At 39.8% G+C, this 14,784-nt stretch overlaps 1 protein-coding gene and 1 long non-coding RNA gene across 3 annotated transcripts; one reads left to right on the top strand and one right to left on the bottom strand.

Moving 5' to 3' along the window:
- Window positions 1-685: 685 nt before the first annotated feature.
- LOC117018073 (uncharacterized) lies at window positions 686-5,631 on the bottom strand. The gene is made up of 3 exons (XR_004422168.1): window positions 5,226-5,631; window positions 3,852-3,878; window positions 686-787 (listed from the first exon to the last, which is right to left on the bottom strand). It is a non-coding gene; the product is annotated as an uncharacterized LOC117018073 (long non-coding RNA).
- Window positions 5,632-5,790: 159 nt separating this feature from the next.
- CAV2 (caveolin 2) lies at window positions 5,791-13,222 on the top strand. 2 transcript variants are annotated; one of them, XM_033098807.1, is made up of 3 exons: window positions 5,791-6,042; window positions 6,310-6,497; window positions 9,897-13,214. In XM_033098807.1, exons 1-3 carry the CDS (start codon window positions 5,893-5,895, stop codon window positions 10,045-10,047), a joined length of 489 nt encoding a protein of 162 aa, XP_032954698.1. In that variant the 5' UTR covers window positions 5,791-5,892; the 3' UTR covers window positions 10,048-13,214. The 2 variants fall into 2 exon arrangements, with proteins under 2 accessions (XP_032954698.1, XP_032954699.1); XM_033098808.1 differs by lacking the exon at window positions 6,310-6,497 and having other exon boundaries at window positions 9,897-13,222.
- Window positions 13,223-14,784: the final 1,562 nt, after the last annotated feature.

Here is a 14,784-nt window from a genome sequence, read left to right as displayed (position 1 = left end):
TTTTTAGAAAGGAAAAAAGCATACTTGCTAGTAAAATGTGAATGTATACAGAGTGATAGTAAGCGACAAGCAGAATTTTATATTCACTCACTATTCAGAGGAAAATAGTCACGCTCTATTTGGTAAATAATTGTTTCCCAAAAGTAAAGTGGTGATATACAGATATTATAGGAAACAGTGCATATTTCAGTGAAAAGTTTGTTGTTTCTTTTGAGGTTAGCATGATGAGAATGTTCTGAATGCTCTGGAGAATTCCTACTTTTTTAAGAAAACACAAACATCTACTAAAATTGCTTTGAAATAAGACATGTATTTGCTAATTGTTTAACTAGGGGAAAATCATGTTATTCAGACACACAGAATGTTAATAGTCCTACTTATAATGTATTTAATAGAGTCAATATCTACCTTTAGATCAATCCTCTCACTGTTTTAAATAAAAACCTAGAAGCTACAGAGCAGTTGTCCGGGAGTGGGGGGCCTGACTGGGCTTCGATGGCTCCGAAAGAGTAGATACAGAAGCCTGAAATTCCCAATTTATTTTATGCCTTTATGTAGTGTAGAAAGCTGCCTTACAGTTCATATAACCACAGACAGAAATAGACAAACATTCTTTTAGCAAACTCTCTGGAAACAAAATTCTTCCCAGATATTTATTGATAGGAAAATAGAATCTAAAAATTCTCCTGCCCAGCCCGTTGGCAGCACCCGTGATCCATCTGCTGTGTGCACTGGAAGTCCCTTTGCTCTTGGCTCCCAGGATCTTCTCTCAAGTATTCAAGGTCACCTAACAGACACAGAACAGTAATATACAAGAACAAGGTGGAAAGTAGTCTGCATTTTTGTCCTTATTCTTCTATTGGAAATATGCAAGAAGATGAATATTTGTAAATAAATAAATAAATGACAAACCAAAAACTCCCCATCCTTTTTTCTCTTGACTAATGTAGATTAGTTATGTTATTTTAAAAATTGGCATTTACTCTAAATGAAAGTAGAATAACATTTGTAAAAAGAAGAATTGCTAGACAAAACAAAGGCTTCACATTGAGCTATGGTAACTTTCTGGTCCAAAATCAAACACTAAATCAAGAAAACACCTCCAGACCTGTTGTTTTAGTAACTAGTAATCTTATTGTGAACATTTCAGTTGGTATTTGGAAAACATTCAACTATGCAGCTTTGCAGAAATGAGTTCCCATTTGAATATAGAGGAAGTTGTACTTATTAAGATTTTAATTTAAAAGTTAGTGCTCACCAAAAGTTAATTAATGCCTATTTCATGTTCTGAAAAGATAAAATATCAAAGTCCTATGGAAAGGTTTTATTTATATATACAGTTTTCCAGAAATCAATAGAATACTGAAAAGATTAAACAGGAATATCCTTTCCTTATGGACAACAGGATAAAATAAATCTAAAATTAATTGTTTTGAATGAGAATGGAATGACCTCTCATCTTTATTCACAAATATAGGCTTTAGAAGAGTGTGCCTTCCTCCCCATTTATTTCTAAGAGCCAAATACTTCCAAACACCAGCTAATTCTGAAAATTCTTGTGTATGAAGAGAGGTGTTTGGCCAGAGGAGGTGCTATTTAAAACAGCCAGGAGATTCAGCTGGCACCAATTACAAAAAAGCTACTGTGCCTTAATATTAAACTACAAACTCCCTGTTCACTGGTACAGGCTAATTTTACCCAGAATGTGGACAAGAAGACAAATGATAGGTAAGAAAAAAATGAACAAGATTTCATTAAACACCATAAAACTCTCTGGCACAATTCCCCAAAAGCTGATTATCGAATAACTTGAATAACAGGCTTTTTTTTTTTTAATCTGTTCCTTTAAACATTTTTGTGGGAGGCAGTCCTGTGCATTGGGGAGGGTGAAGGTCAAGGGGGAAGAGGATGAAAAGATACACTGAGGCACAGAGGAGGATCTTAGGAGTTATGCAAGGAATAGTTTAGGTAAAGCCCACTATCCAGAGAGAAGGACCCCTGCAGGACACTGCAGGTCTTTCCAAATTCTCAGGCTTTGTTCTGCTGACAGTGAGCAAGTCTGAGACGGGATGCTCCAAGGACATGTAAGTCCCCCTCCCCCCCTACCCCTGGCTGTTCCACTGTGATGGATTTCTCACTTGAGGTCACCTAAAACTTGCAAAAGCTATTTAGTTGCTGAAGAGTGTCAAAAATTACAAAATTATGTAATTTTGAGTCCTGAGATGGACTCAAGAAGTCCCAAATCTCAGTTTTTCCAGCTATAATTATTCAAACAGCCCTGGCCTTTGTGAGGAAAGTGTAGGAGGCTGCAATGCATCCAGGGCCTAGCAGTTGCTTCTTGGTCGTTCCTTTATGAGGCATACATATCCCGCAGATAATACCAACATTGTATTGAAAACTTGCAATTAATCGATGGTAACTGGTTCTTCTGAAAATGTTACATGGCAAGCAAATACCCTTAAACTTATTTTCAAAAATCCCTGGAGTTTCTGACAAATTGGCATTACAATTCTGAGATTTCAGCATGGGTTTGTAAATGAACAGCTGCTGGAGCATAATTTTCCCCATTCACAGGAAGAACTAATTCAACAATGTCTTATGCAACAGTTCTCAGTACAGGGAAGAAGGGGAAAGGTGATTTTGGCACCCAGGGGACATTTGGCAATGTCTGGAAACATTTTGGTTGTCATGACTGGGGGGTGCTGTTGGCATCGTGTGGGTAGAGCCAGGGATGCTGCTAAACATCCTGCAATGCACAGGACAGCCCCCCACAACAAAGAATGATCAGTCCAACATATCAACAATGTCAAGGCTGAGAAAGCCTGGTCTATTCGCAATGCTTTAAGTATTATTAAGCCATAATGGTGAAATCAAGAATCATTAATATTTTCATTAATAACCAATTTGCACAAAGGCAGTTTGAAAAATAGGCTCTGCCTAAAATTGTATGTAAACTATACAAGGAAAATAAATGACACATTTGTGATTTGAAAAGAAAAGGTGGGGGGAGAATTAGACATTTTTATTCATAATGGCATTCACATACAATTTTCAATGAACCAGCGAAATAACCTTCTTTCTTAGACACTATGCTGAGCACAGTGAGGATCAAAATAGTAATAAACTATCCTCACAAATACTAATCTATTATCAAGCTATTATTCTTCATATGTATTAATATACCATTTGAAAACCAGCCCTCTTGTCAGAAGCTGTGATGGCCAGAGGATGAATGCACTGGTATTTACTATGAGATTCACTATGAGACTTTCCAGCTCCCTTACCTTAATCATATGGCAGCTTTTTTAATACTAAAAATGGCTTATTGGAGAGTAAGCCTGTGATCTGGGACATCTAGAGTGTGCTCAACCATTTTTCTCCAACTCAACTCTTCTGGGGGATCTCTCTCCTGGTGGGTCTCCCCTCCAGTTAGTGGACACAGGATATCATTTGCTGTGGTCATCACTGGTTTACACTCCTTGAGAACAACAGTAGTCAACATTGTCTAAGCATTTACTAGTAGGATAAGCAGAATCATTTTTGATAGCTCCTCTCAAAAATCTTATGTACTAAAATGATGAAATGAGCAAGAATTTCATCAAAATTAGAACCTCACACAGACCCAACCCTGGACCCAACCTTGGAGTGGGGCAAGGTGCTCAATAAAAAGTGTGTAAAGGAATGAATTCATGTGTGTGTCCTGTTCTTTTAAGTTCTATGCTACATACAACAAACCTAGATATGTTTGTTTGTTTGTTAACTTAGATGTTAGAGACAGTTTTTCATGGATAGCTATCATTTTACAAGTATCTATAGTCTAAGTTCTCCCATTAAGACCATGTTAATTTTACCTTCTTTTTGGACCCCTGGCCGGCTGCCTGTAAAAAAAAAAAAAAAAGTCAATTAATTATAAAAACTATTGCAAATGTCTTACTAATCCCATTGGAAATGGAAATGTGATCAGAGAACAAAAAAATAATAATAGTAAGGAAAGGAGTCGTAAGGCAGGTTTTCAGCACTGTTAAGACCATTCTAGCACAACAATGACATTATTCTTTGGATGAAATGTCTTACAATTTGGGGTTGTAATTTTAAGAAAAGTAACTTTTTACAAACTGTTAACTGTACACTCACTTCTTTTCCATGTCCTGGTAATTGATACTACAGATTTCCTTAAAAATTAAGGTCTTCTATTCACTTCGATAAACAGTCCTTGGGCAAAAACTCGAGACAAGTCCCAGCTCCCCGAGTTGAGTGAATGGGGGAGGTAGAGAAGATGGGAAAGAGCAATAAGGAGTGTGTGTAAGCCATTGCTTTGGAATGAATTGAACATAAATAACATAGGGAAAGAAAAGTAGGAAAAAGGGGAAAGGGTAAGCAGGAGGACCTGGGAAAGGCGGGGCGCTGGGCCCGAGAGCCCCCATGTCACACTCTGCAGTGCCCCACACTGCCATGCATGTTCAGCAGTAGCAGTAGGTGAACTTTTTACTTCATTTTTAGCAACACTGAATTTTGGCTCCAAAATATTTTTCCAAATCAGATCCTGCTCTTTTTTTGTAATTGTTACCGTTTCAAAAATTATCTTTTTTTTTTCCAAAAGAGGTAATTCTTCAAATCCAGTTCATCCAAGGGGATTTGATATGTGCAGCTACTTCCAAATGCACGTATCCACAGCACTTACCTGCGTTCCTACTATGTCTTAGGCCAGGATCACCCCGCCGTCACCCCCTCAAGTCCAGGGCCCACAATTTAGCTGTGGGCACATTTTCACTAAATCATTTCCTTCCAGCAAGCCACATCTGAACCCACCAGACCTTAAACCATTGATGAACGTGTAAACTACTCCCTCCCTTCTAAAAGGTTTTGAGTGAGTAGTCAGCGGGCTGGGTCACCTATTTTTGGGTGGCTTTATCCTCTGGGTTTGTTTCCTTGGTTCCTACAAAGCGGTTGCAGATGTGACTGCATCTCACAGATACCAGAAATCTTTGAACAGGATCTATTCGAAGGAAAATTGAGGTATAATTTAGAAAAGAAAAATCATACGTCCCTCCTCCCCCCCCCCTTCTGAAGGTTCAAACTCCTAGAAGCAGGGTGTTTCCCTACGCAATTCCGCGCTTCCAGTGGGCTCACATGGGGCTCACTGGGACAGCTGGATAGCTGGTGGCTGCTGAGTCTCCTGGCACTGGAGGGGTCACCTGGCATTCAGGTGTGTTATGGCTCCTTACCTCACAGCGCAACAGCAACAGCGTGGATTGGAAGCATACTGTGTGTTAGGGGCCATGTGAGTTTTACATGAATTAACTCATTTAATTCTCATGGGATAGCTCTGTGAAGCAGGTACCATTGCTCCCATTTCATAAGGTGGCAGCTGGGGTTCCGAGATGGTCCGAAGCCCACGCCGTGAACGGCAGAGCCAAGATGACGACAGGCCCTCCGATTCTCTGCCGGCGCTCTTAACCACCACCTGTCCCTTTCCGCGAAGTTCATCCTCCCTGGACCACCTGCCAGCTCTTGAGCATCACAGTTCCAGGTGTCTAGCGATGCGACCCAGGCCTTTCGGCCCCTCTGGGCGCCGAAGACGGGTCCTGGTCCCAGTGACACGCTTCGCCCGCCTGGGCAGGTCCGGGATGTGCTTGGTGGGAACCATTCCCTGCGCTCCCGGCCAGGGGGCGGGCGGGGACCCGGCAGGGAGGGGCGGCGGGGCGCGCGGGGCGGGGCTCCGGTGGCGCCCGGGCCGGGAGCCGGAGCCGGCAGCGGGAAGCGGCCGCCGCCCGGGCGACGCGGGGCGAGGCGAGGCGGGGCGGGGCCCGGCGCGGCGGGAAGGGGAGGCCGAGCCGGTCCGGAGCCGCGCCGCACCAGCCGGGCTGCAGCCGCCGCGCACCGAACGCAGCGATGGGGCTGGAGACCGAGAAGGCGGACGTGCAGCTCTTCATGGACGACGACTCCTACAGCCGCCACAGCGGCGTCGACTACGCCGACCCCGAGAAGTTTGCGGACGCGGGCGGGGATCGGGATCCGAACCAGCTCAACTCGCATCTCAAGGTGAAGCCCGGGGTGGGCTGTAACCTGGGCCTGAGGCCGGTCCAAGACCCGCCACGGCCTGGGGGTGCGGGTGCCCCCTACCCTCTGCCCCAACCCCAAACCCTACCCTCGCCACTGGGTCAGCCCGCGGGGTCCGGACCCGGAATCCACCAGTCGCGGGCCGCCTGCGTAGCCGGGAATTCTTAGCCAAATTCCTGTGCGCCAACCGTGACCCTAAGAGAAGGTGAGACATCCCAGCCAAGTTCTTCCTTCTCGCTTCTCCCTCAGGTGGGCTTCGAGGATGTGATCGCAGAGCCCGAGTCTACGCACTCCTTAGACAAAGTATGGATCTGCAGCCACGCCCTCTTTGAAGTCAGCAAATATGTGATTTACAAGTTCCTGACATTGTTCCTGGCTATCCCCCTGGCCTTTGCTGCGGGAATTCTCTTTGCCACCCTCAGCTGTCTGCACATTTGGTGAGAAGGGGCACACTGGGGTGGACCAGCTTCTGAAACATAGGATTCCTTTGCCACCCGCCCCCTGCTCTCCCTTTCTCCCAGGTGGGCTTGCGTGGGGAGAACAGGACTCAAGTCAATTCTTGGTAACAGTAGCACGAGTGGGAGGCCTCGAACGGCAGGGTGCATTCTTTAGAGTCATAGGTTGGGTGCGGAGTTGAAACGAAGGGAACGTCCCCCGGTACTCGTATGTGATTTTCCTTTGAATGCTAAGGCCCAGCTGACTGCGGAGGTGGAGACCTGGAAGCCATGCTTCCTGCCACAGGCCACCCTCTCACAGACAGGGCTGTTACGACTTGTGCCTGTGGTTTGGGGCAGGGCTCTTATTGTTTTCATCACCGTTTATTCAGTCACCACCTGTGCTTGGGGTAAAACAAAAGTGATCTCTGGGCAGAATGCCAGTGACAGTATCGCTGGACATGGATGTCAGCCCTGGTTAATCAGTGCTATGGAGGGGCTGCTCCAGTCGTGCCCGGCAAATGACAAAGATGAGACCAGAGGAGATTCCAGGTGTGTGCATTTAAGGTGAAGCCCCCCCCCCCACCTCCCTACCCCCCTACCCCCGCCAGCACAAAGGAATGAAAACTCAAACTGCAGGATAATGAAATGAGACCACCTCTCATTTTACTTTTAATTTTACTGAAAATTACTTTTTCACCTATGGGGAGTGAATGGGAGTGACATTTAGTTCAAGGGAAAATAAATATAGAAACATACTGGACATCGATAAGATGTTTTGAAACTATTCACACAAAGTGCATCATAAAGCTTTAGAGAACAATTTTAAGCATTAAAATTTTTTTAAAGGAAAATGTCATATTTTACCAAGAAGTTTTGTTGTTGCTTTGAAAGATATCCACTTTATTCTGAGAGGGAGAACATTCAGATCATCTCTAGTATGGCAACAGGTGCCAGGCTTGTGTTTTAGGGACATCCCAGTGAAATGGATAACCCCAGATGCTTCGCTGTCTTTCCTAATCATTTATATGGTGTTGCTACACCCTACCACAGACTGCTGTTAGAAATTACAAAATTATTCTCCATTCCCCTTTATTATCTGAATCAATTTCTTTAGTCAGTTAGCCAGCTGTTTAGTTCAACCAAGGAAATTTATTGAGTACTTAGTTTGTGCAGGGCACTGGGCCCAGGATGAGTAAGAGGAAGCCTTCAGCGTCCTCCCAACACACCCAGGGCAGCTGGCTGGGTAGAGTAGTACGTGCTGAGGCAACTTGGTTAAATCTATGCAGGAGGAGGGAGGCGCCGGGAAGGCTTTGTGGAGAAAAGAGTGTAGAAAGGCTTTTAAAGAATTAATAAAAATCCACCAACTGAGTGAACATCAATTCAAGTTGATCACTAAAGGTTATAAACAACTAAACTATGTTGAAAGTGCCAAAAGACTGCCGAAGGAATGAAAATCTTTGCCTTTATCAGCAGATCCACAAAAGCCAGATATGTATAGTTAGCTCATATTCTGAAAATAGCACATGGATTTTTTAAGATGCCTAAGTCGGCCTATAAGATTTTGGATTCTAATTAACTGAAGCCAGTCAATCGAATCTCTATGTCAGTTTTCTCACTTTTAAAAATGTAAAAAACTGAGTGACCACATAGCATATTGTGAAATGCTGGCTGTGAAGCTATTTGGAAATATAGAGTGCCGTGTTTATAGTCACCAAAGCTAGGATTTCCTACAGCATTTGTGGAAGAATTGAAAGTAAAAAGGTTTTCATTTCCTAAATGGTGGAAAGATAAAAGTAAAACTACAATTAACCAGATGATATTTCTCTCCATGTGGCTCCTGAGAACGGTTTTTGTGTGATGCTTCCAATGGTGAATCATCAAACCACATCTTTTTCAGCCACATAAAATGCATTATTTAACTTCAGCTTGTTTTTCAAATTATATTCATATGGGACATTAATATTTAACGATCATACATTTGTGATTTGCAGCTAGAGGAGTAACTTCAAACAAAAATCCTTAAAAGTTAGTTTATTCCTTGATACAACAGATTTATCATGAATGGACTACATTCCCATGATATGGTAGGAATGGATCAAGGAGAGGCCTTATAGACGAGAAAACCTGTTTAAGCTTTTTTTTTCTTCTTTTTTTTTTTTTTTGTCTCTTTTTTTCTTTCTTTTCTTTCTTTTTCTTTTTTGGCAGAGTGTGGGAGGTTTTTGTTTTTCCAAGAAGTTGGTGACCGAAGCTATGAAAATAGGAAGTAGTAGGTCTTCCAACCACATCACATCATCACAACAGATCTGATTTTAGATTCTTTAAACAAACAAATAACAAGAAGTACAAAAGACACCCAGAAACTCAGACTGATGATGTTGAATCTTAGGTCACTAGGATCCAGGGCATGGGTTTGACTATATCGCACATTCAGACTGAGATAGCTGCCACTTAGCAACTGCAGGTTATCAGTAATACGTAAATCATACCAAAGAATGGCTGGAGCTCCCTTACCCCTTATTTTTGCTGGGACTCAGTTCAAATACATGGTCCCATGGATGGGAATGCAATGGGAGCAGTCTCATTTCCAAGAAGACTTTAATACAGCAAGTGGCTGTGACGGTGCAATCGGCATGATACTACAGCTAATACAAAGCTAAATAAAAGTCTCTGCCCCAAGGGCTTTATTAGCCAATAGAGGAATATATAATCTTTTCAATTATAAGATTGGGTCACTCCAAATTGCCTGGAGTTTCAGAAGGGAAACTTTCGGATGTGGAGGACACAATTTGATATCAGAGGATCATTGGATCCTCTGATCCAAAGTGAGAGAACAACTTAAAGAAAATAAAATTAAAAGGAATTCACCACAGGCTATGAACTAAAGTCCTCAAATGTGGACTTTTATTTGTGATAACTTTTGGTAAATTTGAGCATTAGGAAGTTTGTTTCAGTACTTTAGAAGTGCGCACACGCACATACCAAAGGAGTATCACCCCCAGCCTGGCCCAAGGGGGACGGAAGTGGGACGAGGCAGCAGGAAAGGCTACCAGGAAGTAGAATCGCCAGGAAATATGAAGTCAGGCAGGTTAATGTTTAGGGGCAGAGGTCAGGTAGATAAATTTACTGTTTTACTTATTTTTGTTTTACGAATTCAGATAGCATGCCAACCAATAGAAAGAAGATTGGTGTTTATCATCTACATCCCTGTTTATTTTTTTAAGCAATGTATCTTCTGTGCATCTGATCATTATGTGAGTCACTTTCATTTATTTGTTTCAAATGTTCAACCAACTGTAGAGGAATTAGGTCATTATTATATCTTTTCACACACGTACGAGGGTCAGTGTCCTTAATTGTTAACACCAATAATCCTTGCACATCTCTCTCCCTCCATTCCAGGATTGTAATGCCATTTGTAAAGACGTGCCTCATGGTCCTGCCTTCCGTACAGACGATATGGAAGAGCGTGACAGATGTGGTTATTGCCCCACTGTGTGCGAGCGTGGGACGCAGCTTCTCTTCTGTCAGCGTGCAGCTGAGCCGCGACTGAACACTCGCACCCCAGGTCTGGACATCTGGATACTGTAATTCTTGTTCGTTGTTATAACATAAAAGCACCACTGTTCTGTGCGTTTCCAACTGTTCTAATTAAGAAAACTGTTAAGATGGGCAACCACATTTAGAAATGTTTATTGGCAAATCTTTTCAAATCTTCTCACCCAACGCTTTTCTAATTAATAACCAAAAATTTCATATCTAACTTTATAACCAGAAGTATACAGTAGGTTGGCAACACTTAATTTTAAAGGCAGACAGTTTTTGCTTTAGAACAAAACTATACATTTTGCCATGGTGAACTTATAATGATCCAAGGACATTTCAAACACTACGATGGTTTTATGTATAAGTGCTGATAAAAAATACCAGATTCCCTATTTTTTTTACTCTGGAAGTAATACTTTTTAAATTGCCTTTGCAGATAAAGTCATGGAAATATTGAGAAATGAGATATTCAAAGATCCTAGAAATTACAGTAACAAAAGCATATAGTGGTGATAGGAGCTATCAAATATAATAAAGCAAATGTGAAAATAGATTCATATAAATGAGTTCCTTTAAATAAGGTATTGTTAACCTACAGGCCTATTTAATAAGATGTTTCATTTTACTGTATATTTTGTACTTAATATTAAGTGTTGCTCTAATCAGATTGCTTTAAAGCACTTTTATTATATTTGTGATCTTGTTGAGCTAATATATAGAATGAGTAAATGTATCTTCCACAAGGAACTTCATTGGTGAAACTGCATTGTCTTGATTATGTAAGCATCTATATCTTCTCTGGGAATAGAAGTAACAGAGTAATATACTAGGCTTTTCTTTCTAACTCTTCCAAGAAAAAACCTTGAAATGTTTTATAAGTAATGTTTATCTGGCTGTGATCTCAAAATAATCTGTATGTAATTCTTATTTTGTCTAGGTGATGCTTTCTCTCTTGTAGTTAGAAATTAGAACTGTATGCTGCATTCTTATTAATGTTTCATTTTACCTTCAAGTAATATTGGTGCTATTTAATAACATTTTACAATAAAGGCTATTGCTGACACTTAGGTAAGATTTTACCTACAGTGATTCATGTAGAGACTTACAAGAAAATGGTCGATTTGTTGGGTCAATGCTACTGAGTTATGTATAGAAGTTAAACACTAACAGCTACAAACTTTCAATATGTTGTCTAATATGGGTTTTGTTACACAGTATAAAATTATTCTTATCATTTTTGAACTGTAGAATCCCATTCAATGTTATGAGTCGCTGTCGTTTTAAAAATCTCATTGTTGCAAAATGATAGGCATATGTAAAAGTTCTCTATGATGTGAGCAGTTACTGTAATTTACACATCTTAAAAGTGTATAAATGATCAAATTTCAGAATTGCTATCAGCACCTGAATTAACATTCCTTTGAATATCTTCCTAGATGACAAATCTTCATTCAATGAAGATTAATTTTATTTTTCCAAATTGTCAGGACTAGTGAATATAAAGGATGATTAAACTGAAATACTATTGGGGACCAAATCAAATGAATGATTAAATTATGAAATTCATGTTTTTGAAGGTAGCTTCAAAAGACACTTTTCAAAAAAGTCTTAGGTCATTACAGCATCCTTAGAAAAGCCCTCATGATCATTACCTTAAAGCATTACCAACCATTTGACTGTATAGATTTTATTATGTTAGTTAAAGAGGTTAAATCAGTCTCATGACTTTATAATTATACCTTGTATTTAAAGTGTTCTTTACATATAATTAGATACGTTGGTTGGCCAAAGTATTTGATTAATAAAATATCTATTTAAATAAATCATGAAATTCTGTCTTTTCAAATAGCTATTGGCAAGTTTTAAAGCCAAAATATGTACACATAGTTATATAACAAAACCTATTAACTTTTAACAAGTGATACACATGCATTCTTATTTCTGAATAGCATTGAATACTATCAGAATGAATTTTTATTGAGATTTGCCACTAATTATTTCAAAGACTGAAATTTTGCACCAAGTGGACCGAGTTTTCATGTGGAAACATGTTTGTTCTTTTAGCTGGGGGGGGAGAGGTAGGTGACAAGAAGACCTTCCCAATATCCATAATAAACTTTCTAAACACCCATGAAACGTGCTCATTGCTTTTATTACATTAAAAATAGGACTGATCAATAAAGAACCTTTTCAAACTTATTTTACCTTATTAAAAACTCATAATAGATAAAAATGCATGAGTTATTGCTTATTCAGAAATGTGTTTGTCAAAAATGATGAGACTGGTAATTCAATTCTTTGAACCACTTAAAGCAGTTCCCTATAATTTTTTGTATCATTTGAGGAATAGTATGGAATAGCTTGTTCACAAACCCACCATATTTCATCTTCTTCATGAAATAATATCTCTTGCTAATCCTAAATAAACTGTTATTTCTGTTTTCAATTTTTTTAATAAGAAAGTAAAACAATATAAATCACATGTACTTGGATACTGATACCATGAAGCCAGTATCCAAAATTATTTTTGGAAAGTGACTTTGTGAGGAGTGGTTGCTGGTATTGGCATAGATTTTGTCGTCAGTTAATCTGGAAAGTTGACCAAACTCTAATAATAAAACAGGTGTTTGGTTGTTCAAAATGCCCTTTATAGTTACAAAGAACTTAAAAAGTCCCTCTTTTCAATAGTTATCCACATCCCATGAATTTATTTAGAGGCCTTTCTGGGGAAGCTGTTGGCATATAATGAAGAGCCACTGCCTCCGGGTCTTGCATCTGAAGCTCTGAAGCGGTCTCAGCTCGGCCGTGCCTGAAGCACGTCGCCTCCCGCAAATGGTTTTCTTCTCTTTAATGAAAGGATCGGATTTAAAAGGAGCTTTCAAGCTCATTGTTTTCTGTGATTTTAGAAGGGTGAAGACGTGGCCATGTATATGCAAACCAATATATCTGTTCAGTTCAGGAATTTTTTAAAAATCATGAATTTTCTATCAGAGGGTTGGTGTGCTATAAATATAACAATAAATTTATTCCCTTTCACTCTTCACTTGATTGTGAGACTGTGATGTGGCTTTGATTCTTCATGACAGGGATTCCTAGATTTATAACAATTCTAAGTCTTTATTATTGTGACATCCCCCGCCCCCCAATAATATGTAACTCTGTATTTTAAATTAATTAAAATGTATTTTTTTCACCAAAATCACTGCTATCATCATTGCTGTCTTCATCTTTCGCCTGGCTAGTTGCCACAGCCTTCTACCTGGCCTCATTTCCAGCCTTCAGTATGATTTCTCCAATCCATCTTCCCCTTCAAAATAAAATAAAATAAAATAAAGTGATCACATCAAGACTCCCCTGTCACTCTCCTGCTTCAAGCTGTCAGTTGTATGTGATTGCCCTCAGAAGGTCATCCAAACTCCAGCACTATATACAAGGCCCTCATTTCTATCCACTTAGGCTTCCTCCTGCAGCCCTCACTGGACTGCCCAGTCTCTCCCTGCCACAAGCCAGCATCCCTTCTCACCATGTGTCTAACCTCCCTGGTCCTAAAACTCCTCCACATTAAGTGCCTCTTCTGTGTCTTCACATAAAATCTTGTACAAACCCCGATTATCATTTACCACACAGTAAAACTAACCTTGGTAACTAACCCCACGAGACTGCTAGTTAGGTCTCAAAACATGACTTTGTCATTGTTTCCTGGGATTCTGAATGGTGCCCAGCACTTAATGAGCTCGGTCGATATTTTCTGAATGAATGACTATGTGAATAAATAATTGAAGAAAACTTGGGATGATTTCACATTTTGACCTCAGAATTTTCTTCATTTGCAGCAGGGGTTTGAAATGCACTGATTCTAATAAGATTTTCCATCTCACCATTTTCTCATGAATCATTAAGTTGGGAAAATTAAAACAGATGTAAGCATATCAGGTATATTTCACCCTTTGGGGTAAGGTCCATCTTTACTGTCAATTCTCTTAATTTTATTTCACATCTTCAGAGGTAGGAAGCACTAACACTTAGAAACTGGTCTGGAAACGCTTTTTGGCAGTTTAAAACGTCGCTGTTTCTTTTACTATCCCATTTTGAAATTTATAATACTAAACATTGTTTTGATAGAGTTTTACATTTTAAAAAAGAGTCCCATATATCATCTCATTTGAATCCAGGACAAAAAAGGCATAGTGGAGAAAGTATATAAATAATAGCTTAATTTCTTTAGCTTGCAACTTCGTCATTTTAGAATGTTTATTTAAGATAACAGTGGCCCTAAAGAATTTTTACAAGGTTACATATTATTTTAAGAAAGTTAAAAAAAAAAAAGTAGGTAGTGCTGCAATGAAAAATTACCACTGCTAGTGCAATTTATCATAAATCAGGATTTGGTATATTTTCTTCCTTCAAGGTATATCTATATGTATTTAGGGAGAACAAGGGAAGGAGGGTGGGGCAGAGGGTAAGGATATGCTAGGTGTTCGCATTATCTTTTTTAGGAATAAAAATAATTTGGGCTTCCATAATTTAATCATTCCAATTACCCTTCTCTGTTCACCCCCAAATAACCAAATGAGCAAAAGAAGGTATCTGTTGTATTTTTAAACCATTTTGTACCCACTCCTTAGCTTCTTTCTTCGGACTGTATCTGAAATGCTACCATCTGAACCTTATTCCTTGATGCATGTTTAAGTGAAAGATACCCTTTAGGTGGGGTAACATTTCAGTCTATTGGCAGTTGTCCATT

This window comes from Rhinolophus ferrumequinum, chromosome 26 (genome assembly GCF_004115265.2).
Source record: "Rhinolophus ferrumequinum isolate MPI-CBG mRhiFer1 chromosome 26, mRhiFer1_v1.p, whole genome shotgun sequence".
Taxonomy (NCBI): domain Eukaryota; kingdom Metazoa; phylum Chordata; class Mammalia; order Chiroptera; family Rhinolophidae; genus Rhinolophus; species Rhinolophus ferrumequinum.
Note: the sequence above shows the minus strand (reverse complement) of the source record. Positions and strands in the feature narration are given on the sequence as shown.